Genomic DNA, 25,329 nt, shown 5'->3' on the forward strand with positions numbered 1-25,329 from the left:
TGCTCCACCATTCAATTAAGGTTATGGCTGATCTGGTTGTGGCCTTAATTCCATTTTTGTCTGTATTCAATAGCCCTCAACTATCCTTTCAAAAATCTAATTTCTTTTCCCCCCCAGGTGGAATTAAAAAACCGGGCCCTGATGCCTTTTAGGGACAAAAAAAACACCACACAATCCCAACACTGAGCGAAATGATACTTCCCATCTCCATCCAAAGGGAGACCTTTTTTAAACAAAAAAAAACCATGTTCCCTAGTTCTAGCCTCCCTCCCAAGAGGGAACATCCTCTATATCCAACCAATCAAATCCCCTCAAGCTCTTATACATTTCAATAAGATAATTTCTTAGTCTTCTACAATCCAATGAACAAACGCCTAGATTGTTCAACCTTCCCTCACGAGATAAAGCCAGTAAGTTGAGTTAACCTTCTCTAAACTGCTTCCAAATTTTTCTCAAAAATAAAAGCAAAATTGTACACCATATTCCAGATATGGACTTTGCAAAGCACCGTGCAGCTACAGTAAAGTCTCCTTTCTTTTAAATTCCATTCCGCCGCCTTCTTAATCACTTGCTGAAACTGCATATTAACACTGATTTGCAAACCAGGGTACCCAAATTTCTAACAAAAAGATAGGAACTGCTGGAAAAGCTCAGCAGGTCTGGCAACACCTGTGTAGAGAAATCAGAGATAATGTGTTGGGTCCAGTGACCCTTCCCCAGAACTGATGGTAACTAGGAAAATGTTCTTTAATGCAGAGGATGGGATGAGTGTAATAGCAGACGATGTGATAACAAAGCCTGGTAACGTGGGGTTAGCGGGTGAGGACATGGGAGAAGCTCAAGCCCTAGAGTTGTCAAATTCGATGTTGAGTCCAGAAGGTTGTAGCGTTCTCAAGCAGAAATGAGGTACTGTTCTTCCAGTAGTCCTGAGGAAGGGTCACCGGACCCAAAACATTAACTGTTTTTTCGCTTCACAGATGCTGCCAGACCTGTGGAGCTTTTCCAGCAACCTCTGTTTTTGTTGCTGTTCTTCCAGCTTGCGCCGAGCTTCACTGGGCTACCGCAGCAAGCCTGAAACAGAGATGTTGGCCAGGAAACAAGGTGGCATGTTGAAGTGGCAAAGATATTAAAGGATATGAATAAAGGTATATGTTTGGAGTTAGGCCACAGATCAGTCATGACCTCACTGAATGGCAGAACAGGCCCAAGGGGCTGAATGACCTGCTTCTGTTCCTGTGACTAATCAAGATCAAATGACATTGTGCAAATGGTTACCTTGTGCTTCTCAACATTTTTATACCTTTCTCCAAATTGACCATGCCAGTTTCAAATTTTTGTTGGCCAGCTAAGTGAAACTGCTCTCACCTAGTTCTGTTCTCTAGTCAGTTTAGCTAAAGGATATCCTGCAATGACTTCAGTTCCTGCCCCTATATAATTGAGATCTGTTCTCCTTCACTTCATTTCTTAACCATTCCTGATTTTGATTTTAATTTTAATTGTCCTGAGCTGACAAGACCTGGACTATTGGAATTCCTACTCTACTGCCTGCTTCTCTACTTCACTTTTCTGCTTTAAGATGATCCTTAAATCCTTAGCAAGGAAGAAGCTTTTGGCCTGCTGTGTTCATCCAGCCGTGCACCTTGTTGTCTAAGAAGCTTTTGGTGTCATTTTTGATAATAGTTCTCTTAAACACCTTGCAGCATTTAATTACGTTAATAGAACTAATTATAAATTGAAGTTACCGATTGTGAAAATCATAATGGGATCAGGAAAAGTCAATAGTTTGGTTTTGTGAAACAAAAGTCGTATGAAACTAATTAGTATTTTTGATGCAACTAGCAACGTGCACAAGCATAATCTGTGCGTGTTTCAAATAGGCATTTGACAAGGTGTTGCATCAAAGGTTGTTACCAAAAATGGTGTGGGGGCAACATTTTAACGTGGATTAAAGATTGGTTAGCTGACAGGATAGAGTCAGGATAAATAGGACTCAAAGTTGGCAAGATGCAACAGTAGACAGTCACAGGGAGCAGCTATGGGGCCTCAACTTACAGTAAGACAATCAGACCATCTGTATCAATGACTTGAGTGGTCGTTAAATTTGCTGATGACACAAAAATGGATAAGAAAGTAAGCTGTCAAAATAAGTTAAGTCTTAATGGATATAGATAGGTTGAGTGAGTATATACAACATTCGGCAAATGTTGTATGAAGTAGCAATATAAACCTCTCCTCTGACAGGAGGAACTGAAAAACAGGGAACCACATAAATGGAGAGAGATCTAGAAAGCAGCACAGATCTCTCAATTATACAGGGGCAGGAACTGAAGTCATTGCAGGATATCCTCGAAGAGCAAAACTAGGTGAGAGCAGTGTCACTCAGCTGACCAACAAAAATTTGAAGATGGCATGGTCAATTTGGAAAGAGGCTATACAGGTGTTGAGCACAGGTAATCAGACACACAATGTAATTTTGACTTTGATTAGTCATAGGAACAGCAGGTCATTCAGCCCTTGGGCCTGTTCTGCCATTCAATGGAGATCATGACTGATCTAGGGCCGAACTCCATACACCTGCCTTTGTCTAGATCCCTTAATATCTTTGCTTAACAAAAGAGCTACCTATAATCAGATTCCTGTTTCAGAGTCAAGACAGTGACAGCAGAAATCCGACTGGATATTCAAAACACAGGAGGTGCAGAGAAGATGGATGCAGAATTGTGAATTGACATTTTCAAAGACTCGAGGAAAAGATTGGATAGCTAGTTAAGGGTGACAAGCCTCAATTCAAGGGAAGGTGTGATGACAGGCATATTTAAAATGGACAGATTGTACATGTAAAAGGTACAATTTACTATAAACGCTAGCACAAGGGGTAAGAAGGGAAAAAAGGTGGTCCGGAGTTTAGTGGGAATAGGGCTACAAGCAGAAAGTGGATCCCATGCAAATGCTTATAGAAGAGAAAAATGTAGCTTGCGATTTGTCATCACTTGCAAGTAATTACACAATTTAAATCGTCTGGGAACTGGCAAAATAAGTCTTGAGGTTGGTGTTCAACAAGGAATTGAAGCATGGATTATGGCCTGGTCTAAAATTCCATCTAGTGCCCTGTCAAGGTTTGGCAACAAACAAGAAAACAGCAACCTGAAATTAAGACACCACAGAGCCAGGGATGGCATTCAGATACATGCAAAGCACTTCAACAATAGATTACTGTATTTAACTTTTGTTCTTATTGTTCTCATTATTCAGAAAAATTAGATGAATATACAGAATTGTTTCTCTAGGAGAGCTGAAGACCTAACCTTACTGAGCGTGTACAAATCCAACATTTTCCTCTCCACATGCGGAATTTTCAGTGTAGATCCCTGAAGTTCCCAGAATTTGGCTATGTGATCTAGAAAGTTCAACTTGACTCGTGTTTGTGCCTGAAAGCATACAACACCTTGATCAGTAAGCAATGTTACTAAAAGCTCTACAAGAATTCAGAATTCATTTTAGTGTCTTATTAACCCAAAAACCACCTTTGCAAAAAAAAAGATTTAAACATATTAATGAAAAGACAAAACCAAAGTATTCAAAAGTTCTATCATTCACTGTTAACACAAAGGAGAAGTGTAGTAGTAAGTCTGCTTATCAACTCCTGCTTTCACCTCAACTCCAAGGTTACCATGAAGGCCCCATCTTCTCAATCTTGCTTCTTTCCTGAGGCATGGTGACCTTCAGTTTAAAAAAGTGTTCACCAATTGTCTCTAAGAAAGCAATCCTGTAGTCCTCTGGGACTATGGCATCTGTACCTGTTTACAACAGCCAGTGGAGAGGGAGCACACAAGCCTCTCCCCACCAGTACAAAGTCTCTTTATCACCAAGCATATGCAATACTTCCCATGGCAACATATTTAAACTAGGTTAGTCATGGACAATGGCTTAACTATTAAAAAAGGGGACTTGTAGGAAATCTGGGCTCCAGCTATGTGGCTTACAGGCCAACTGTTCTGTTCAGGGTTGCTGCGAATTTAGACTTCTGGTCTGAGCTGGCAGCCATTTGTTTTGGGGTGGGGGAGGTGGGTTCCTGTGCATCTGAAATTAATTATTAACTTTAAAGCATTTCAGAAGCTATTTTACCATGTGATCTATTTTACTAACAGCTTTTTAAACCTGACTTTAGGGTAAAACATGATTTATGCATTACTGACAAGACTCTTCTTGTGATCAGTATGGGGATCAATGGGAAGGCAAGGACATACAGTGAACTAAGTTAATTCACAATGCATCTCAAGGTACACTGGAAAGAAGTCAAACTTTGAAGATGACTAAACGTTGTTGCCAAGAATGTTGCAATGATTGGGATAAGGAAATTCCTTTGTTAATATTTACTCCTAATGAGTCCACAGGATTTAGTTTTAAATTTTGTTGCAGGAGAAAAGGTGTTCATGCTGTTCCATGTCCCTGGAGAACCATTTAAAAGTAAGGTTCACTGGACTTTATCAAACTAAGCAGGGAGCTGTTCATATAGCTGTGAAGAAAGTAGGGAATGAAATAAACACAGCAATAGGAGATTGAATCCAAAACTGAAATTCATAAGTTAACTTGCCAATAGGCAGAGATTTTTAAAATATTAGATAGCTTCAGGTCTCATCTTAGAGAAAACTAGCAAGGTGACTTACAAAGTCTAATACAGAATTATAAATCAATTTGAGGGACATAGGCTAGGCAAAACAAACAGCTTTGGCTGTTCAGGATTTTGTTGTGGGGAATGCAACCTGTATGGTCTCACCCAGAGAGGTCAGCTTAGATGAGGGGAGAGATTAAATGGACGATGGACAACGATATAATTGAACCAGGTCAGAACAGCTGGTGCTCATCTATCACAATGACACCAAAACCAAATAATCAAAAATAACGTGACTTATGATAAAGTGAACATGATACAAAAGCTGATTCATATTCTATACTACAACTGGAGAAGAGCATTCAAACAAGACAAGGTCATCACAGGCTCTTTAGCGACAGCACACGTGTCAGAGACTGCAACATATGTAAAAATGACTGCCATGTGATTGCATAATTAATGTTTCCATATAATTATGGTGACTAAGTTATAGACTTTATGCTTCATGAAAATGCTCCTTTAAGATATATTTTTAATTCTTCTTTGGGGAGGGGCTGAGATGTGATGCAAACAGATTTACATATTATAATATTTCATTATTTGTTGAAGTTGGGTTTCTGGTTTTTCAGTTGGCAACTGATTACTTTGATATACAGAAAGCCAATTATTAACTTGTATGCATTTCTGTCACCATGGAGATTTCTTTTAAAAACAGCTTTTAAGCCTAGCTTTAGAATGAATGGCAGTTCTTAATAGGCTTTTCTGGATTCTTCTCTCATGATGGAGCACGGTAAATAATGTCGTTCTCTAGAGTTCTTAACCTGAAAAGAAGCATCCACAGCGGAGACACAAACTTTTAGTTTCACCGAAAATGCTGCAGGTCACAGCATCCATGGAGAGGCAGCAAGCTCCCGAGTCTAGATGAATCTTCAGCAAACCGAAGAGTGGAGTGGGGCAGCATTTATGCTTTTTTTTTTGGGGTGGGGGTGGTGGGAGGAGAGCAGAAGGGGAAGAGAATCTGGTTCAGAAAAGATGTTGATACTTTCAGATTAAGTGATCAGAATGTGAGAGTGGCAGAACAATGGAGGTGTCTGACTGCCAGACTGGAAAGAACAGACCGGGGGGGGGGGGGGGGGGGGAAGCGGGCGGGCAAGGAAGAGGAGAGAGGACATGACAAAAGAATGTCATAAGAAGAAAGCTAAAAGAAAATAAAAGGGAAGAATTGGGGAGCTGGCTTCAATATGAAGGAGTTGAACTCGATGTCAGGTCCAAGAGGCTGTAAAGTGCTTAGTCTAAAGAGGAGGTGTTGTTCCTCCAGTTTGCATGGTGATTCACTAGAGCACTGCAGCATGCTGAGGACAGACAAGTGAGCATATTAAAATGACTGGCAACAGCAACATGAAGGTTGCGGTCATGCTTGCGCCCAGACTGGAGGTGTTCTACAAAGCCATCGCCTAGTCCAAGTTTGATTTCTCCAAGGTAGAGTAGGCCACGGAGAGCAAATACAATACACAAGAGTGGAGGAAGTGCAGGTGAAATGCTGCTTCACATGGAAAGCCTGTTTAGGACCTTGAATGGTGGAGGGAGGTAAAGGGGCAGGTGTTGCACCTTCTGGGGTTATGTGGGAAGGTGCCATGGGAGTGGGGGGGGGCTGTTAGTGGTTGATGAATGGACTAGGCTATGCCAGAAGATACAATCCTGGCAAAATGCAGACTGGGGAGCGAGATGTGTGAGGTGATGTGCGAGGTGATGTGCGAGGTGATGTGCGAGGTGGTGTTCTTCTGGAGTTGTCTGAAATGGTGGAGAATGATCCTTTGAATGCAGAGGCTAGTGGAATGAAAAGTGAGGCCTAATCATCCTGGTGAGTAATAAGAAGGGGCAAGGGCAGTGTTATAAAGTGGAGATTGAACCCCTGCCACCCCAAAAACTAAAACAAACACCCAAAGGAGGAGCGCCTCACCCTATAATCTGTCAAAAGGTGTGTGAAAAGTGGTGCAACTTGCCTTTTAGCAACATCCAGTTGTTAAATAAAAATGTGACACTTTAAAATCAAAAAAAGTGACAATTCATCTAACAGCAAACAAGTTAACTCAACCATTAAACAGAATAAATCCTAACTAGTAACAACTCCCAAATAAAAAAACCAAGATTCTAATGGTATGCTCTTCCAATAAATACAAGTTAGTCCCTCGAAACTAGAGCCAGGTTACATGTCTTCTGGAATAGTGTCTTCGGTCAATTCTTCTGTCAGGAACGCCTTCTGTCAATTCTTCTATCAGAAATATTAACCAGTTGTGCTGTTGGTACTTTTGCTATTTAGATGATTTTAAGACAGAAGAATCACTGGGTCTCAGCCACCTCAGAGCTGAGGGCTGTTACCTCAGTTTTGGTTGACTGTCCCCTAATATCCTTAATGACATATCAATGTCTTAGAGATAAGTGTAGAGCTGGATGAACACAGCAGGCCAAGCAGCATCAGAGGAGCAGGAAAGCTGACGTTTTGGGCCTACACCCTCCTTCAGAAATGGGGGAGTGGTAGGCAGACAGAAGATGGATAGAGGAAAAGATAGGTGGAGAGGAGACAGACAGGTCGAAGAGGCGGGGATGGAGCCAGTAAAGGTGGGGAGTTAGGAAGGAGATAGGTCAGTCGGTCAGGATGAGGTTAGTAGGTAGGAGATGGGGGTGAGGCTTGAGGTGGGAAGGAAGGTCAGGTTAGGGAGGTGGGGACAAACTAGGCTTCCCTCACAAAAAAGTACACAAATCCCCAGGACCTGACCAGGTTCATCCCAGATCTTTGTGGAAAGCTAGCGAAGAAGTCGCTGGGCCCCTTAGAGATATTTATATCAACTGCCACAGGTGAAGTGCAGGAAGACTGGAGGGTGGCTAATGTGATGCTGTCATTTAACAGAGGTTGTAAAGAAAAGGCAGGGAACTATGGACCAGTGAGTCTTGTCAGTGGTAGGCAAGTTGGAGGGGATTCTGAGAAATACAAGATATACATGTATTTGAAGAGGCAAGGACTGATTAGGATAGTAAATATGGTTGTGTTGAAAAGTGTCTCTAACTTGATTGGCTTGACAAAGATTGACGAAGGCAGAGCAAAAGCTGTTGTCTATATGAACAGCAGTGGCTCAGCGATTAGCAATGTTGGCTCAGCAGCAGGAACCCAGGCTCAAACTCACTCTTGGGCAACTGTGTTGAGTTTGCAGATTCTCCATGTCTGCACAGGCTTCCTCTGTCCCGTGAGAAACAGGATTGACCATGCTAAATTATCCATCACATGCAGGGCTAGGTGGTTAACGATAGGAAATCCAGCATTACAGGCCTAGGGTAGGAGGCTCCTCAGAGGGGCAGTGTTGATTTAATGGACCAAAGTGGCCATTTCCTCTGTAGCAGTTCTGCAATTCTATATGCACTCCAGCAAAGCATTCAACAAGGTTCTGCATGGTAGACCAGTAGCAAAGATCACATGATCCAGGAAGAGCTAGCCACTGATACAAAAAAATGCTTGCTGGTTGGAGACAGGGTGGTAGTAGAGCACTGTTGTTCAGTTTGGAGGCCTGTGACCAGCAGTGTGCCACAAGGATCAGTGCTTGGTCCATTGTTTTGTCTTTTAGATAAATGCTTTGGATGTGAATATAGAAGCAAGTTTGCAGATGACAAAATAGATGGTATGGTGGACAGCCAAGATTCTCAGTACAACAGAGGCGATGGCCTAGTGGTATTATCACTGGGCTGTTAATCCAGAGGCTCTGATAACGTTCTGGGGACCTGGGTTCAAATACAGATTTATTGAATTCTAATACAATCTGGAACTAAGAGCCTAATGATGACCATGAATCCATTGGCAATTGTTGGAAAAACTCATCTGGTTCATTAATGTCCTTTAGGGAAGGAAGCTGCCATCCTTACCCAGTCTGGCCTACATGTAACTCCAGGCCTACAGCAATGTGGTTGACTTGTAATTGCCCTCTGATCAATTAAGAATGGACAATAAATGCTGGCCTAGCCAGCAACACCCTCATCCATGGAATAAAGGAACAGGACCTTGATCAGATGGACCAATGAGCTGAGGGGTGACAGATGGAGTTTAGATTAATGAGGTGTTACATTTTAGTGAAACAAAAAAGGTCAGAACTTATACAGTTAGGAGTGCTGCCAAATAGAGACCTGGGGTGAAGGTCCATAGTTCCTTCAAAGTAGAGTTGAAGGTAGACAGGTTGGAGGGCAGCATGCAGCACACTTGCCTTCATTGGTCAGCATGGAGTTGGGACATCATGTTGACATTGTACAGGATGTTGGTGAGGCCACTTCTGGAATATTAAATACAATTCTGGTTGCCCTTCTATAGAAGGATGTTGTTAAACTGGAAAGTGTGCAGAAAAAAGTTAGAAGGATGTTGCCAGGATTGGAGGATTTGAGCTATAGAGAGGTGAAATCGGCTAGAGCTATTTTCCCCTGGAGCAGAGGCTGAGGAGCAACCTTCTAAAATCATGAGGGGCATGGATAGGGTGAACAGCCAAGCCTTTTCCCCAGTATAGGGGAGCCCAAAACTAGAAGGCATAGGTTTAAGGAGAGGGGAAAAGATTTAAAGAGGGCCTAAGGAGCAACTTTTTCCACAAAGGGTGGTGCATGTATGGAATGAGCTGCCAGAGGAACTGGTTGACAGCTGGTACAATTACATTTTAAAAAGCATCTGGATGGGTACATGAATAGGAAGGGTTTAGGGAGGGACATGAGCCAAATGGGACTAGTTAGTTTGGAAAAACTTGGTCAGCATGGATGAGTTGGACCAAAGGGTTTATATCTGTGCTGTCTGACTAAGGTCCAAGAGCTGGAGATCAAGGGATTAACAGAAGCACCAAGGATAAGTAAAAGTCATAGTAAAAAGGAGGCAAGAGTCAAGGGAATAGTAGTATCTTTAAGTAATTAGAAAATTCAGCAAGTAAGACAAAGTTAGTTTAAGTAATGTCAGGTGAGGTCAGCCAAAGGTTATGCAGGTCCTATCATATGGAGAAGGCATGGGTCCTAGTGGTGCTTCAGATGATCATGTGTGCATGAGGTGCTCCTAATGCAGGTACTTCAGCTCCAGGCTTAGGAGCTTCAAGGGTAGCTGAAGGCACTCTGGTACATCCAGAAGGCTGTGTAAGATGTTTTTTAGAGACGTAGTCAAGGGTCTGAAGGAAAGCAGCAAATGGGTGACCACTAGGCATTCAAAGAGAGTCAGGTAGGTAGTGCAGGAGTCATCTGTGGTCTTACTCAAAAAACGGTTTTACATTTTGAATGCAAGTGAGGGCACTGGTTCTTTCAGGAAGTATAGACAGAGCCAAGCTGCTGACACCACAAACAACCTGACTGCAAAAGGAGGAGAGGAAGAAGCAAGCAAGACCAAAAGTAAAAGATGATTCATTAGTTAAGGGACAGACAGGAGTTTGTCTCACCTTTCTCCCTTGAGAAATGGTTGAACTGCCTTTTCCGTGGTTCCTTTAAAGATGCTGTGCCACTAGTGAATTCTGCATTGGGCCCCCTGCTTTTGTAACTGCAGATATAACTCCAGGTTGGGGTGTCACCTCTATGATGAGAGTGTCATGTAGGTCATAGTGGCTGAAGGGGGCAGGTGATAAGATAGATTGTGGTATACATTGGAATCAGTAATAAGATCAAATGAGAGCTGGCACCTTGCATCCAGATTTCAGCTAGTCAGTTGACTAAAGAGCAGGTCCTCAAAAGTTTGGAACCTCTGGAATATTCTGGTGCTGTGCTTGTGGGTAAAGAAGTGAGACTAAACAGATGGCTCAAGAGGGAGGGTTCACTGGGACCATTTCTGGTGAAATGGGACAGTCTGCACCTGTCCCAGAATGTGATCAACATCCATGATGGTTTTCAGGTGCTGATGAAGGAGGTTAAGTTAGATCAGCAGGGGCAGAGGGACAGTGCATTAGTAATGAGAGATTGGCTGGCTTTAGCATTAATGCTATGAATACTACACAGAAAATAGATGAGTTAAGGGCATGATTAACACATGGAATTGGAACAGACAGTTGAGGGAGGAACAAGAGTGGCAATTCAACATTGTGGGGTTATAGCATTTTCAGGCAGGACTGGGGTGTATGTAGAAGAGATGGTGATGTTACATCATTAGTTAAGGAGTCAGTAATTGCAATAAAGGAAGACTTTTGAAAGGGTTGTCAAATTAGACTGTGGGTATAGCTTAATAAGAGGGACCAGTCACACTTAAGTGTATTAAAGAACTTAGTCAGCAGGCAATTGTGGGGCAGATATCTGAGATGTGTAAAAGTGACAGTGCTATTATAGGATTTCAACTTCAAATATTAAATCAGGATAATCAGTTTACAAAGGTTGAGGGGACAGTTACAGCCTTAAAATGTAGATGTTACTCTAAAGGATGATGTAGTGCCAGACCTAATTCTGGTAAATCAAGCCACAGGTGTTCAAGATGGCAGTAGGGGAGCATTTTAGCAGTTATGCAACATTGGAGCAACAAGCCTCAAGGGCCCGAGATGTTCAGAACTGGATAAAAGAAAAGAAGTGTAGAACAGGTACAAAGGGGGAAAACCAACAGAAGCTTGAGTGGAGCAAGATAAGTGCAGAGGGGAACTTCAGCCATGAAGACAGCAAAGAGGGACATGGAAAAAAGTGCTGAATAGAAAGACTCCCAATGTGTTCTACAAGTATATCACTGGAAGAGAACATCCAGGAGAAGAGGATTAGGGCCTATTAGGGACCAAGGGAGAAATCGATGCATGAAACTAGAGGGCATTTGGTGCGAAACAAGTATTTCACCACTGTCTTCACTCAAGAGGGAGAGAATCATGCAGAGACAGAACTTGGAAAGATGGACTGAATTTCTTAAGCAGGTTGATATAGGGAGTGAGGAATTGGAGGCATTGGCAGGTTTAAAATTGGACAGATCCCCAGGACTGGATGAGTTATATCCCAGGCTGTTGTGGAAGAGAAGGAAAAACAGGGGCATTGACCCAAAATTTAAGTTCCTCTCTGGCCACAGTAAAGGTCTGGAGTACAAAATCAAGGAGCTGCAAGTCAGTTAGCCTTTGTTATAGGGAAAATACCAGAGAAAATTCTGAATGAGAGAAATAATCTCCATTTCAAAAGGCAAGTTTTGATTAGGCATATTCAACATGGCTCAGACAGGTTATGCCTAGCAACTCTGGCAGAATTTTTAGAGAGGCCAAGATTAGGGTCATCTAGTTGATGTGGTTCATATGGATTGCAGCAAGGAGCCATATGGGTGATTAACAATTACACTTCACTCAGATCCAGGGTAACATGGCATGTTAGATCCAGTGTGTGTACATGTGCATCTAAATATAGTGCATGTGAGAACAGTGGTGAGGGGTTGGAAGAGATGACGAGTACATTTGCAAGTGACAAAGATTAGCTGCTGGCTGTTGATAATGAGAATGATTAAGTTACAGGACAATACAGATGGATTGATCAGATGGGGAAAAATCCAGTGGTACATGGGATTTAACACCGACAAATGAGAGGTGATGCACTTTAGGAAAAAAGACAACAAGGGAGTACTCAATGAATGGCAGGACACTGGAAAACTCAGGAGAAATCCTGGAGTGTCTGTAAATCCCTGAAGGAAGCAGGACAGGCTAATAAGAGGTTGTTAAAGGCAAGTGTCTTGTGTGCCATCATAGTTGTGGCACAGATTATAAACATGGGGAGATTATGTTGGAGCTGTACAGAAACTTTTGTTGTGACCACAACTGCACAGTCCTCCAGCTGTGGCCTCTGACTGTGGGAAGGATGTGATTGCACTGAGGGTGCAGAGGTCATTCACCAAGATGTTGCCTGGGACAGAGCATTTCAGCTTTGAACAGCCAACTATGGTAAATGGAAGTGCCCTGGGGAAACTGATGCACAAAGAGATCTGGGTGTTCAGGTCCATTGTACCCTGAAGATGGCAACGCAGGTCAATAGTGGTCAAAGAAGGCATACAGCATGCTTTCATTCATCAGACAGGGCACTGAGTACAAGAGTTGTCAGGTCATGTTACAGCTGTTTTGGACTTTGGTTTGACCACATTTGGAATACTGTGTACAGTTCTGGTTGCCACATTACCAAAAGGATGTGGATGCTTTGGAGAGGGTGCAGATGAGGTTCACCAGGATGTTGCCTGGTAAGGAGGGCATTAGCTATGGAGGGGTTGAGTAGATTAGGATTATTTACATTAGAAAGACGGAGGTTGAGGGGGGACCTGATTGAGGTCAGCAAAAAGGAGGTATAGACAGGGTGGACAGCAAGAAGCTTTCCCACCCACCCAAAGAGTGGGGGACTCAATTACTAGGGGTCACGATTTCCAGGAGAGAGGGGAAAGTTTAAGGGAGATGTGTGGAAAGTTCTTTATGCAGAGGGTGGTGGGTGCCTGGAATGTGTTGCCAGTGGAGGTGGTAGAGACAGGCATGATAGCATCACTTAAGATGTATTAGACAGATACATGAATGGGCAGGGAGCAGAGGGATACAGATCCTTGGAAAATAGGCAACAGGTTTAGATAGAGGATCTGGATCAACACCAGCACAGGCTTGGAGGGCTGAAGGGCCTGTTCCTGTGCTGTAATTTTCTTTGTTCCTTCAGAGAGGTTGGTTAAGCTCTGGTTGTATGAGAAAGATGGAGAGAGAAGGCTTGATTTGTGTCCAAGATTGAGGACTGTAGACATGGTGAATTGAAAGAAGCTGTTCCCCTAGGTGAAGGGGATGTAACAAGGGGCTGTGGTTTAGAAGGGATGAGAGAAATCTGTAGTGCACTGGCCGCAAGGATGGTAGAGACAGAAAATCTCAAATTTGAGTCTTAAATGAGAACTTGCAATGTTTAAAGACTTTGAGCCAAGTGCTAAAAACAAAATTAGTGCAGATAGATCAGCGTAAACCTGATTGGCCAAAAAGGTTCTCTTCTGTGGCATATGATTCTATGGAAGTGAAAGCTCAATAGTTTGGACCCTGGTGATTGAGGGGATCATCCTATGAGGAGGCTGAATAAACTGGCTCAACATTTTCTGGAGTTGAGGACAGAGAAAAAGGTGATCTAATTTAAAAAAGGTACAAGATTCAGAATGAGCTTGATATATTCAAGCTAAAATAGGTTGCTTCTGCTGGGATGGAATGTGTTTTACATAGACTTTCAGCACAGACCAGTCAAGTTGGAATGGAAACAAAAAACACTTCAATGAAGAGTTGTGGACCTTTGGAATTCTCTACCCTGGAGGTGTGGTTGTTCCATTTTTATAAAATTGAAGACAGACATGTTTACTCAGGGAATCTGAAGATCAGTTATGATTATACAAAAAAGAGAAAGGAAAGGTTCAATTGCACAAATCTATTCTATTTCTCATGTTCCTGTATTAAAGACAGTTGCAACATTCCCATTGACTGAAATAGAACCAGAAATACAGGACAAGGCAGCCAGCATCTGGGGAGACAAAACAGAATTAATGTGGAATCCAATGACTCTTTTGCATGAGGAACTCATGGAATGAGATGTAGCTGGAGAGGCAGCCAGAAGACACCTTCCATAACTTCCTTTTGGCATCAGTGTTATCGAACTGCATTTGCTCAGTAATAACCTGCTCACTGTCACCAAGCAAGAGTCCCACTAGGGCCATTCAGATCCTGATAAAGTTTTGATTCAAGTGTGGACAAAAGAGTTGAATTCCAGAAATGAGGAGTGTGACATCTCTTGACATCAAGGCCACATCTAACTGAACACAATTCAGAAATCAATGCAAAGTCTGCAGGAAACCTTTTACTGGTTGAAGTCATACCTAGGACCAGGAATATAGTCTGACCTCCAGCCATCACATCTCAGCTGGAGTACTCAGGGTAGTTTTCTTCTAGTCTGTTATCCAGTCAACTTGTCTATACAGTCAAAGAGATAGACAACAGAAACAGACCCTTGGGTCCAATTCATTCTTGCCAACCAGATATCCTAAATTAATCTAGTCCCACCATTTACCACAAATCCCTCTTAAACCCTTCTTGTTCAAATACCATCCAGATGCCTTTTAAATGTTCTAAGTGTACTGGTCTCCACCACTTCCTCTGGCAGCTCATTCCACACATGCACCACCTTCTGCATGAAAACATTGCCCCTCAGGTCCTTTTAAAATCTTTCCCCCTCACCTTAAGTATATCCTCTCTAGTTCTGGACTCCTCACTCCAGGAAGAGACCTTGTCTATTCACCCTATCCATGTCCCCCATGATCTTAAATCTCTGGAAGGTCACCATTTCCTCACGTTTTATGCCTTCCATAACCCTCTATAGTACATGGATGCAAAATACTCAGTCTCCCCATCTCCTGTGGTTCCACACAGACAGCCTTGCTGATCTTTAAGGGGCCCTAATTTCCCTTAACATTTGTAGGATCCTTTGGATTCTCCATTAACCCTTCTTGCCAAAAGCCATCTTGTGTCCCTTTTCACCCTGAGTGCCCTCTTCAGTCTAAAGGCAGTAGGGTGTAGGTAATCCCAATTTCTACTGCCTATACCTGACCTATGCTCCTTTCTTACTCTTGACCAAAACCCCAATTTCTCTAATTATCAGGCTATCCTACACCATCAACCTCACCATTCACCTTAACAGGAAGGCAGGGTCTCTGGACCCACTCATTTTTGAAGGCTTCCATTTTCTAGCCATCCTTTTACCTGCAAACATCCACCCCCAAATCAACTTTTCAAAATTCTTGCCCAATAGTTCAAAATTGGCCTTCTAATTTTGAACTTTTAGATCTAGTCTATCCTTTTCCATCACTATTTAATAAAAAAAGCTTAGAACTACGGCCACTGACCCCAGTCACCCACCCTGCCTTATTTCCCCCAAGAGTAGGTTAAGTTTTGACCCTTTGCTAGTAGATACATCCACATACTGCATTAGAAAATTTTTGTACATTTATATTCTTCTCCAATCAAGCCCTTAACACTACAGCAGTCCCAGCCTGTTTGGAAAGTTAAAATCCCCTGCCATAACCACCCCATTATTCATACAGATGAGATCTCCTTGCAAATTTGTTTCTCAATTTCCTGCTAACTATTGGGATTGTATGACAAGACACCTAATAAAGGTGATCATCCTTTCTTATTTAGGTGGAACTGAGAAATAACTTCCCTGGACATATTCCCAAGAATATCCTAAGTACAGCAATAATGTTATGCTTATCAGAGACAACACTTCTACCCCACCCCCTTTCTATCCATCCTGTAGGATCTATACCCTGGAAGGGAGTGCCAGTCCTGTCCATCCCTGAGCCACATCTAATCGATTTTGTATCCTAGTCACATTCTGAACCATGCCCATGTTCATCTGCCTTACCTGTTCAGCTTCTTGCCTTGAAATAAATGCAGTTCAATCCATCAGTCCTATCTCATTTTCTACTTTGTTCTTGCCTAACCCACCTATTGACTTACTCCTTTTCCCAACTGTACCAGTCTCAAACTGATTTCTTTCCTCACCATGTCCCTGGGTCTCTTCCTCCCCCACTAGTTGCAATCCTCCCAATCAGCTCTAACCAATCTCCCTGCCAATTCAGGTACAATTTGTCCTTCTTATACACATCACTTCTACCCCAGAAGAGGAGATTCCAATGTTAAAAAAGGGTGATTCCTTCTCCTCCACACCAGCTCCTCAGCCATGCATTCATCCACTTTATTCTCCTATTCCAACTTCACTAGCTCATTAGCACCAGGAGTAATCCAGATGTTTCTGCCCTCAAGGACCTGCTTTCTAAATTCCTGCATAACTTCCTACATTCTCTCCTCAGGGAAAGCAAAGGATGTCTACGTCATGTGTTCCTATGTGTACAACTACTCCTGCTGGTCCCTCTCCCCTTGAGGATATTCTGTTCTGAAACATGCTTGAACCTGGCTCCAGGGAGGCAAAACACCACTGATATCTTGCTGTCAGCTCCAGAAGTGTCTGTGCCTCTGACTAGAGACAGTCCCCCATCACAAACATTTGGGACCTGGCATACCACTTGTTATGCAAGAGCCACATTTCAGTTAATGAGACTGAAAGTGCTACATTTCCCTGACAGTCCATCACCCCCTACATTTTCCAAATCAGCATACTGGTTTGAGATGGGAATTGCCATGGAAGACTCTGGCACAATTTATCTCCTTCCCTACCTTTTGTGGAGGTCACCCATCTACATGACTAACTTTAGTTTATCTCCATCCATCACACCCCCTAGCTCCTGTACTCCAGGGACATTAAATATACATTACTGTAGCAGGTAGGTCTGGAACCTAGGCCTCCTGGCTCAAAGGCAGGGGTACTAACATTGCACTACAGCCACTTGTGTCCCGGGCCTGACCATCTTCAGCTGCTTCAATGACCTTGCGTCCACTGCAAAGAGGTGGAAGTGGGGACATTTACTGATGCTTGCACAACATGTAGCACCATTCACACTTCAGATACTGAGGACATCCATGTCCAAATGCAGCAAGGTGTCAGGAAAACAACTTGTGAAAAGTTGCTTTTCTTACCTAGAGACATTCTAGCAATTGTCTCCAAATTGCTGGCAGCTTGATAGTGTATGTCAGTAAAGTACTGACCTCGTCAAGATATGCAACTCATTCTACATCACTCCAAATCACTGATGCCCAATTCACTCTTCACTACACCACAACTCCTGAATCAAAGTCAAAGTCACTACCTCCAACCAATGCACTCCAACACATCAGCTCCCATTAATCCCAGCTTTGGCTGGGAAGTGGCAAGTAATGTCCACACCACAAGTGCCAGACATTGACCATTGTCAAAGTGACATGACTATCACACCAGGACATCCAATGGTACTAACATCTCAAATTCCCCACTAACCACCATCTGGGAGTTACCATTAACCAGAAATGGAGCTACTAATATTATAGATAGTAACATGAATAAATACTTTGGATCAAATAGCAGTAGTAATACTGTGACAAGTAACCCACCTCCCTAACCCAAAGCTTGCCCACAATTGAGGTCAGGAGTGTGGATGAGTGCAGTTGCCAACACTTGAGACTTGACACCAAAATCAAAACAACCCACTTGATTGGCATATGCCAAGAAATATTCACTCCGTCCATCATAGATGCTCAGTGGCAGTGTTCCATCTACAAGATGCACTGCAGAAATTAAGGCTGCTTAAAATTTGTCCCCACCTCCTCCCTCACATCCCTTAACCATCTCCATTACTTTCAGCCCTCTCTCATCCTCATCTGTTATCCTATCATGAAACAGATACCCACCACATGTCTAGGAGATAGTAGGTAACTTCAGGGCTGAATTTTGAAATTTCAGCAATTTCTGAAGGGTCTAGGCCTGAAACATCAGCCTTCCTGCTCCTCTGATGCTGCTTGGCCTGCTGTTCATCCAGCTCTACACCTGGTTATCCCACCACATGTCTGCCACCTTGTATCCCCACCCAGCTATGCAACCCTAACCCATGACCTGCCCCTCCCCCCAACCATGTTCACTGGAGTCTCCTAGTGTACTCCATCCCTTTATGTACTCATCCCAATCACCTGCCTAGTCCCTTCTGCCTCCTTTCATTTTGTTCAAAGCTCCACTGAAAAGCAGACTACAGCACAAACTCATCTCCACAGATGTTGCCTGACCTGCACAAGTATTCACAACATCTACAAAAACTTTGTTTTTGTATTACTAAAACTGCTGAGTTAAATCAGGCACAAAACAATTCAATTCTCACCTCAAGCTCATTGAGTCGCTGTATTCTTGGTGTAAAGTGAAAGTTCTTCACCTCACAGGCAAATGGTGGCTGCCAGTCCTGAAAAAGAAATTGAAAGCTTTCATCTTAAGGTCTTCAATAAGTGAATTAAGAGCAGGACCAGAACATTCAGGCCCTTTCAGGAAAGAACTGGCTGATCAGACCATTTCAAATCAGCATTCCCACCTATGCCAGATAGTCTTTCATCACCCTTTTGCCTTGCAAAGATTACCTACCTGATTCTGTTTCAGCCACCTTTGAGAGAGAGTGCCAATGATAACCCTCTGAAAGAAAAGATCTTGTTGTCTATTTTTAATGAGTGATCCTTCATTTCAAATGAGTGACCCTAATTCTATATTGAGACATTTTTGCCAGAGGATGTCATGTTTCGATCAAGTCCTCTTACTCCTTTGAAGTCCAGTAATACAGGGGCTAGCATTTTCAGCCTTCTCAAGACAACCTCACTTATTCTGAGAGCAATCCCAGTCTATCCAACCTTTTCGTAAACTCTCCAACCCAGGCAACATCCTGGGCCATTGCCTCTGCATCCACTTTGGTGCTATCACATGCCTCAAATATTGATTGCAGAACTGCACATGATACTCTAGCTGTGGCCTAGCAACCTTTGACACTAGGGTAACTGGCTTGTAGCTTCTGATTTTGTTGCTTGCTTCTGACTAATGGTACCTGCACAGGTTATCTTGTCCTCCAGGACCACTCCTGTGGCCAGAGAGGAGTTACATTGTAAATGTGCCTGCTATTTCAACACTTTCCTTGCTCAACACAATTTAAGCCTGCCAGACCACTCAACCACCTATCAATGCTAATTTCTTGAATTGCATTATTGGCCTCCTCCCTGATTTCTTATACCCATATGATTCCTCTCACCAGTGAGCAATGACACAATGCATTCAGTTAGAACATGAACCACAGCCTTTGGCTATGCACTAATTACTAGTGCGCTTAGTAATGGGCCCTACTCTTTGCATTATCCTTTCATCCTTAAGTGTACAGTAATTTCTCCATATCCACAAGTGTTCCATTGCTAAGAACTCAAAATTAGTAGGTAGAGCTAATTTAAAATGACTTAAAACCAGATGTGATTTTTGCCTGCAAATGTTGACTTTTGCTTTTGTTTTAAAAAGCCAGGCAAGTTTGCAATTCACAATTTCGTGGATACCAAGGATTTATTGTACTGCTAAGTCAATTTGGATTTTCCTTTTTAATCTACCAGTATCCCTTCATGCCCCTTTTCTGCTCTCCCAACTTCCCTTTGAAGTTTGCTGTTGCACATTCCATATTCCAAGGGCTTCTATGGTCTTCAGCCCTCAGTATCTGCCATAAGCCTCCCTCTTATCTAATCTTCAGTCCCTTAAAAAGAAAAGAGCTGGGAATAAACTGCTATGCTGCCAGATCTGTTGCGTTTCAGTTCTAGCCCTAGCCACCCTTCAGAACCCTGTTATGTCCTTCATATCTAGGCTCCACAGGACTTGTTAACACCCTTTGCCCCTATTGGAAGATGTTAACTCTACTTCCCCATTTCCATCTTGAATGCATCTGACAGTTGAGACAGATCTACCTGGAAATATCTGCTCCTAGTCCACTTTGGCCAAATCATATCTGATCTTATTAAAATCAGCCTTCCCAGTTTTGATCTTGGATTTCAGGCCCATCCTTGTCCTTTTCTACAACAACCCTGAATCTAAGTGTTTTACTATCTGTAAAACACTCCCCCAATGACACTTCAATCCATTGTCTAGATTCACCACATCAAATAAAGTCACATAGGGCCTATAAAACTGTCCTGATTTAAGAATTCCATTTAGTCTATACCTTTCACATTACAACTCTAGTTGGTGTTTTTCACCCTTCAACTAAGGGAGAAGCTGCTTTGACTTGCCCATACCCTCAATCTTATAACTTCTCAGATCAGAGAAAGTGTGGCTGGGGTGGGAAGAGAACTTGAAGGTGGTGTGCCCACGTATCTGCTGCCATTATTCTAAATGGAAGCTGGAATATTTGAAAGACGGAGGATCTTTGTTGAATTTTGGCAGTGCATCTTGTAGGTTGAGACTCAGTAGCAGCAGTGTGTTCTGTGGTGGTGGTTGTGGTTGGAAGAGAAAGAAAAAAAGTGGCTGCTTGATGAATGAAGCCACTTCAAACTGACTGCTCTGCCCTGGATGGTATCAACATTGGATGGGTGCAGCTCCAAAAACATCCAGAGACAGTATTATATCACACTCCTGACTTGTACTTTTAGTAATGTAAAACCATTGAATGTCAAGGGGCAGTGCTCAAATTGCCTGGCATTTGTGTGGCTTGAATGTTACTTGCTACGATGTCTAGATATTGTCCAAATCTATTTGCATTTGAATATGGACTGCTTCAGCATCTCAGAGTCCTCAGACTTGTTCACCAACCACTGCACATCACCACTTCTGACCTTATGGAGGGAAGGTAGAAAGAAAGTTTAAGAAAGGAGATCAAGGGGCATGGGCTTTTTGTTTCAAAACAAGAACAAGTCTTTGGTGCCTGAAACATTCAGGGAAAGTGGCAGAAGTGAATACAAAGTTTAAAGAATCAGACAGATACACAAGCAGGCAAGGAATTGAGGGATATGACCCACATGCAGACTGATGGCATTAGTTTAGAATGGCATCATGGTAGCCCTAGACATGGTGCACCCTGAGTATTCAACAGCAACTCTGGACCCCATCAAGTCTTACTTGCACCTCAAAAAAAGAAGAAACCTCTTGCCAGACTATTTCCCCACCACCAACTGGTTTAAAAAAGACTATTCATGTCAAATGCTGCTTGCATGAGACACTAATGGCTAAGTTACAGAATATACCTTGGGTGGTGAACTCCAAGTGACAGATTACCAAGAGTGACTCAGAAGCACCCACAACTAAACCAAGTCCACCAAGCTTCACTGCTGTTCAAATCAGGGAGCCTGCAGCCATTTGGACTCAGTTCAGTGGCCCGAGCACCTTCTTCCATGTCCTTCCACCATTCCCACACACTAGGCCTTATCATATGGGCAGGGGCCTCTCTCTGGGCTCAGCTTCTACCTATCCCTCATTTCATTCTGCTCCCCATCCTGGGTCTTCAGCATAAGTACCAAATCTTTAAGCTGTACAGTCAGTCCTAGAGAAGGGTCACTGCACCCAGAACATTCTCTCCCCAGATGCTGCTGAGTTTCTCCAGCCATTTGTTTTTGCTTGAGATTATGGTAATTAGTATTTCCTCCTAGAGTTCATCAATCCTTTGAGGCCTTAAAGTCCAGCAGTCTTCATTTAAGAGTCAGATGTACAGCATTTAACAGACCCTTTAGTCCAGCTCATCCATGCTGAGCAGGTACTCTACATTAATGTAGCCCCATTTGCCTAGATTTGGCCCCATTCCCATACGCATCCAGACCATTAAAGAAAGTTGCAATTGTAATCTGGCATCTTATTACATAAACATACCACCCTCTGAAAAGTTTCCCCTCAGGTCCCTTTCAAATCTTTCCTCTCACATTAAACCTATGCCCTCTAGTTTTGGACTCCCACACCTTGGCAAAAGGTGCTTGTCTATTCACCCTAGCCATGTCCCTTGTGATCTTACAAGCTTCTATAAAGGTCACCCATTAGTGTTCAGCACTTGAGGGAAAATAGCCCTAACCTACTCAGCTGGTCCCTAGGACTCAAACCCTCCAATCCTGGCAAAAATCTTTGCAAATCTTTTCTGAAAGAAAAAAGGTCTCAACATCCATATAGGATGGCAACCAAAACTGAATACAGTATTCCAGAGGCAGCCTAACCAAAGTCTTGTACAGTTGCGGCATGACCTCCCAACTCCTATGCTCAATGAGCTGATGTCTACCTGTGACCCTGGTTCTGAGGAACTAGGAACCTGAACCCAAGGTCTTGTTTGGTAACACTCAACCTACCATTAAGTCATGCCCTGGATTTGCCCTACCAAATTGCAGCACCTCAAATTAAAACTTCATCTGCCACTCTTCATCCCACTCGAGTATCTGATCAAGGTCTCATTGTACTCAACTTTCAATGTCCACTGCACCATTTGTGTCATGTGCAAGCTTACTAACTTTAACTCCCATATTCACATTCAAATCATAAAAAAGTGACAGATGTCCTAGAATGCATATTTTTCCAAGTCAACTGCTTTCAACAATGAAGACTTCTCCACATTCATACCTATGATTTACTTTTCTAGAAATGACTCTGCATAATCTCAACACTGGCCTGCACTAAGCATTTTAAAATGCTTCTTCAAACTATATTGTTTGAAACCAGTAGAACCATCACAGGGCAACCTGTTGCTGCTTCTTCCTATCCCAACTCTTTTCAGGTCCTCAAAGCTTAACAGCTTCTCCTAGTCAAGGGAGAAGCTGATCAGTGTTTGTTATGCAGATTCTCAAATCTATAATGCCAGCATTCATTCTGGTTGAAGGGAAGAGAGTGACAGCCCTTGACATCAAGACCACATTTGACAGACAATGCAGTATCACTGACTCCTAGCAAAGCTGGAGTCAAATGGGAATCAAGACAAAACTACTGATTTCACCATCTAACTCCCCTATCAACATCATGGGGTTCTCATTTGACCATAAAAAGTGAACTAGCCATACAAACATTGGCTATAACAGGCCAGAGGCCAGCAAGTAACTTACTTCTTGACTCCAAAGCCTGTGCCTTGTAGATGGCAGACAAATCAGGATTGTGATGGAATAGTTGTCACTAACATCAGTGAGTGCAACTCCAACACAAGCATTTTGACACCATCCACTGCAAACCAGCCTGCTTGACTGGCATCACATCTACTCCTCCACCACCAACTCAGTAGCAACAGGATATACCATCTTGAGATGCACTGCATAAATTCACCAAAGATCCTTAGACACCACCTTAAACCCATGACCACTTCCATCCAGAAGGACAAGGGCAACAGACACATGGGAAACACCATCTGCAAGATCCCCTCCCAAGCCACCTCACTTTCCCAACTTGGAAATATTGCCATTCCTTTACTGCTATTGGGTCAAAATCCTGACTCAGCTACTTAATGGCATTGTGGCCAATTTACAGCACAAGGACTGCAGTGATTCAAGGTGGCAACTTCTAAAGGGGAAGTAGGGTTGAGCATCCACAAGTGCTGGCCCAGCAATATGTCACCTACATCTCAAGTGGAAAATATGTTTGCCATTTAGCATAACCCAAGAGTTACAAACTCCAAGGAAACTAAAGAAAGAGGCCCTGTTCCTTGATTTGAAGGCTCAATAACACCAGGAGGGGGACAGATTTCAGATAAGAGGTAGCTGGTTTAGAAGGATAAAGGGATCTACAGCTCTGCACCTGAAATCTGGTTAGGACAGAAACCCTCAATGTTCTAGTAGTCTCCAAATCACCTGAAGTGCTGCAACTCCAGTCAGAGGGCCAAGCACTAGAAAATGGAATTAGATTGAATGGCCTCCTTTCAGATTATATTCGCCTACATGTTATGAGTTCAGTTCCCCAGACTAGTGGGATGCATTGCTTCACTCAAGGCATGAGCAGGTGAAAAATCAGAGCTGGGTCAGTTTTACATGGCTTCTTGCTTCAAGTTTCTGATCTACAAAGACCAAATACCACCCCTCCCACCCCATTTTATAGTGTGAATGAAAAATTAAGACAATAAACATCCCTTGGCTTTACAGGAGGCAGAGTACAAAAAGTAAAGACATTTGAGTTACAAGTCACTAGACAACTTGCCAAGGCTTCCTTCAATCCTGCAAGTCCAACAGCAAAGAACAGTGCACAAGTCCAACACTACCTTTCCAAGCCACATACCTTTGTCTTGGAAATACAATCAATCCTTCATTTCTGGAACTCCCAGCCTTATAGCACAATACCCTCACCATATGTACTGCAGCATTTCAACAAGCCAGCTCATCACCGCAAAGGAAATTACAGATGTCAACAAATACTAGCCGAGTTAATAATGCAGACATCAAATGATGAAGTAAATAAATAAAGCAGGTCCCTATAATCAACAAGTCAAGCTTTCTGCAGGGGTTGGGGGGCGGGAGGTGGGAGAAGAAGGATTTAAATTCAATAAAATATCTGAAATTAAGAATCTAAATGACAATCATGAACCCATTGTCAGGAAAAAACTAATGGGTTCACTAATGCCATCCTTCCCTGGTCTCGCCAACATGTGACTCCAGACACACAGCAATGTGGTCGACTCACCTGCCCTCTGGACAATAAATGCTGCCTGATCGGCGACACCTTCATCCAGTGAATAAATAAAGTGAATCAAGGACTTTTCCAGGTACATCATGAAGGACTTCAGTTTATGTAGAGAAGTTATAAGAAGCTTTGTAGCAACAGAGTTTAGGGGACAATTTAACCAGGGTGTTAAAACTGAGAGGTTGCATAACTAAAAGGCTAAACTATTTATATTTCAATGACAGGAGTATCAGCAACCAAGATGCCAGACTTTAAAGAATCCCACATAAGATCCAGTGGAAAGATTTTTCTTACACACCAGTGATGGCAAACTGGTAAGAACTAGTTGATATTCAGGAGTAGCAGGAAGAAATAACTTTGAGGACTGGATAAACATTAGAAACAGAACAATCAGGGCTATGATAAAAAAAGTTGAATTATTGGGGAGGTGGCAGCCTACCAGTAGTATCATTGGGCTATTAATCCAGGGACCCAGGTAACATTCTGGGGGACCTGAGTTTAAATCCCACCACAGCATAAAGTGGAATTTGAAATTAAAAAATCTGGAATTGCAAATCTAATTACAACCACAAACCCATTGCTAGTTGCCAGATAAACTCATATCGTTCACTTACCTGGTTAGGCCTACGTCTGACTCCAGACCCACAATAATGTGGCTGACTCTTGTGATCTCTGTTCAATAAGTGTTAGTCTAGCCAGCAGTACCCTCATCCCGTGGATGAGAAACC

General features: G+C 42.7%; 1 protein-coding gene across 1 annotated transcript in view; it reads right to left on the bottom strand.

The window, feature by feature from the left end:
* The window catches only part of kdm5a (lysine (K)-specific demethylase 5A), a 197,881-nt gene that overhangs the window by 171,719 nt on the left and 833 nt on the right, over positions 1-25,329 (bottom strand). The window contains exons 2-3 of the mRNA XM_048607799.1: positions 18,348-18,425; positions 3,306-3,428 (exon numbers count right to left, since the gene is read on the bottom strand). Of these exons, the coding sequence (XP_048463756.1) occupies positions 3,306-3,428; positions 18,348-18,425 (201 nt within the window). The remainder of the gene's footprint in view (positions 1-3,305; positions 3,429-18,347; positions 18,426-25,329) is intronic.

Source organism: Rhincodon typus, chromosome 18, assembly GCF_021869965.1.
Source record: "Rhincodon typus isolate 14 chromosome 18, sRhiTyp1.1, whole genome shotgun sequence".
Lineage (NCBI taxonomy): Eukaryota > Metazoa > Chordata > Chondrichthyes > Orectolobiformes > Rhincodontidae > Rhincodon > Rhincodon typus.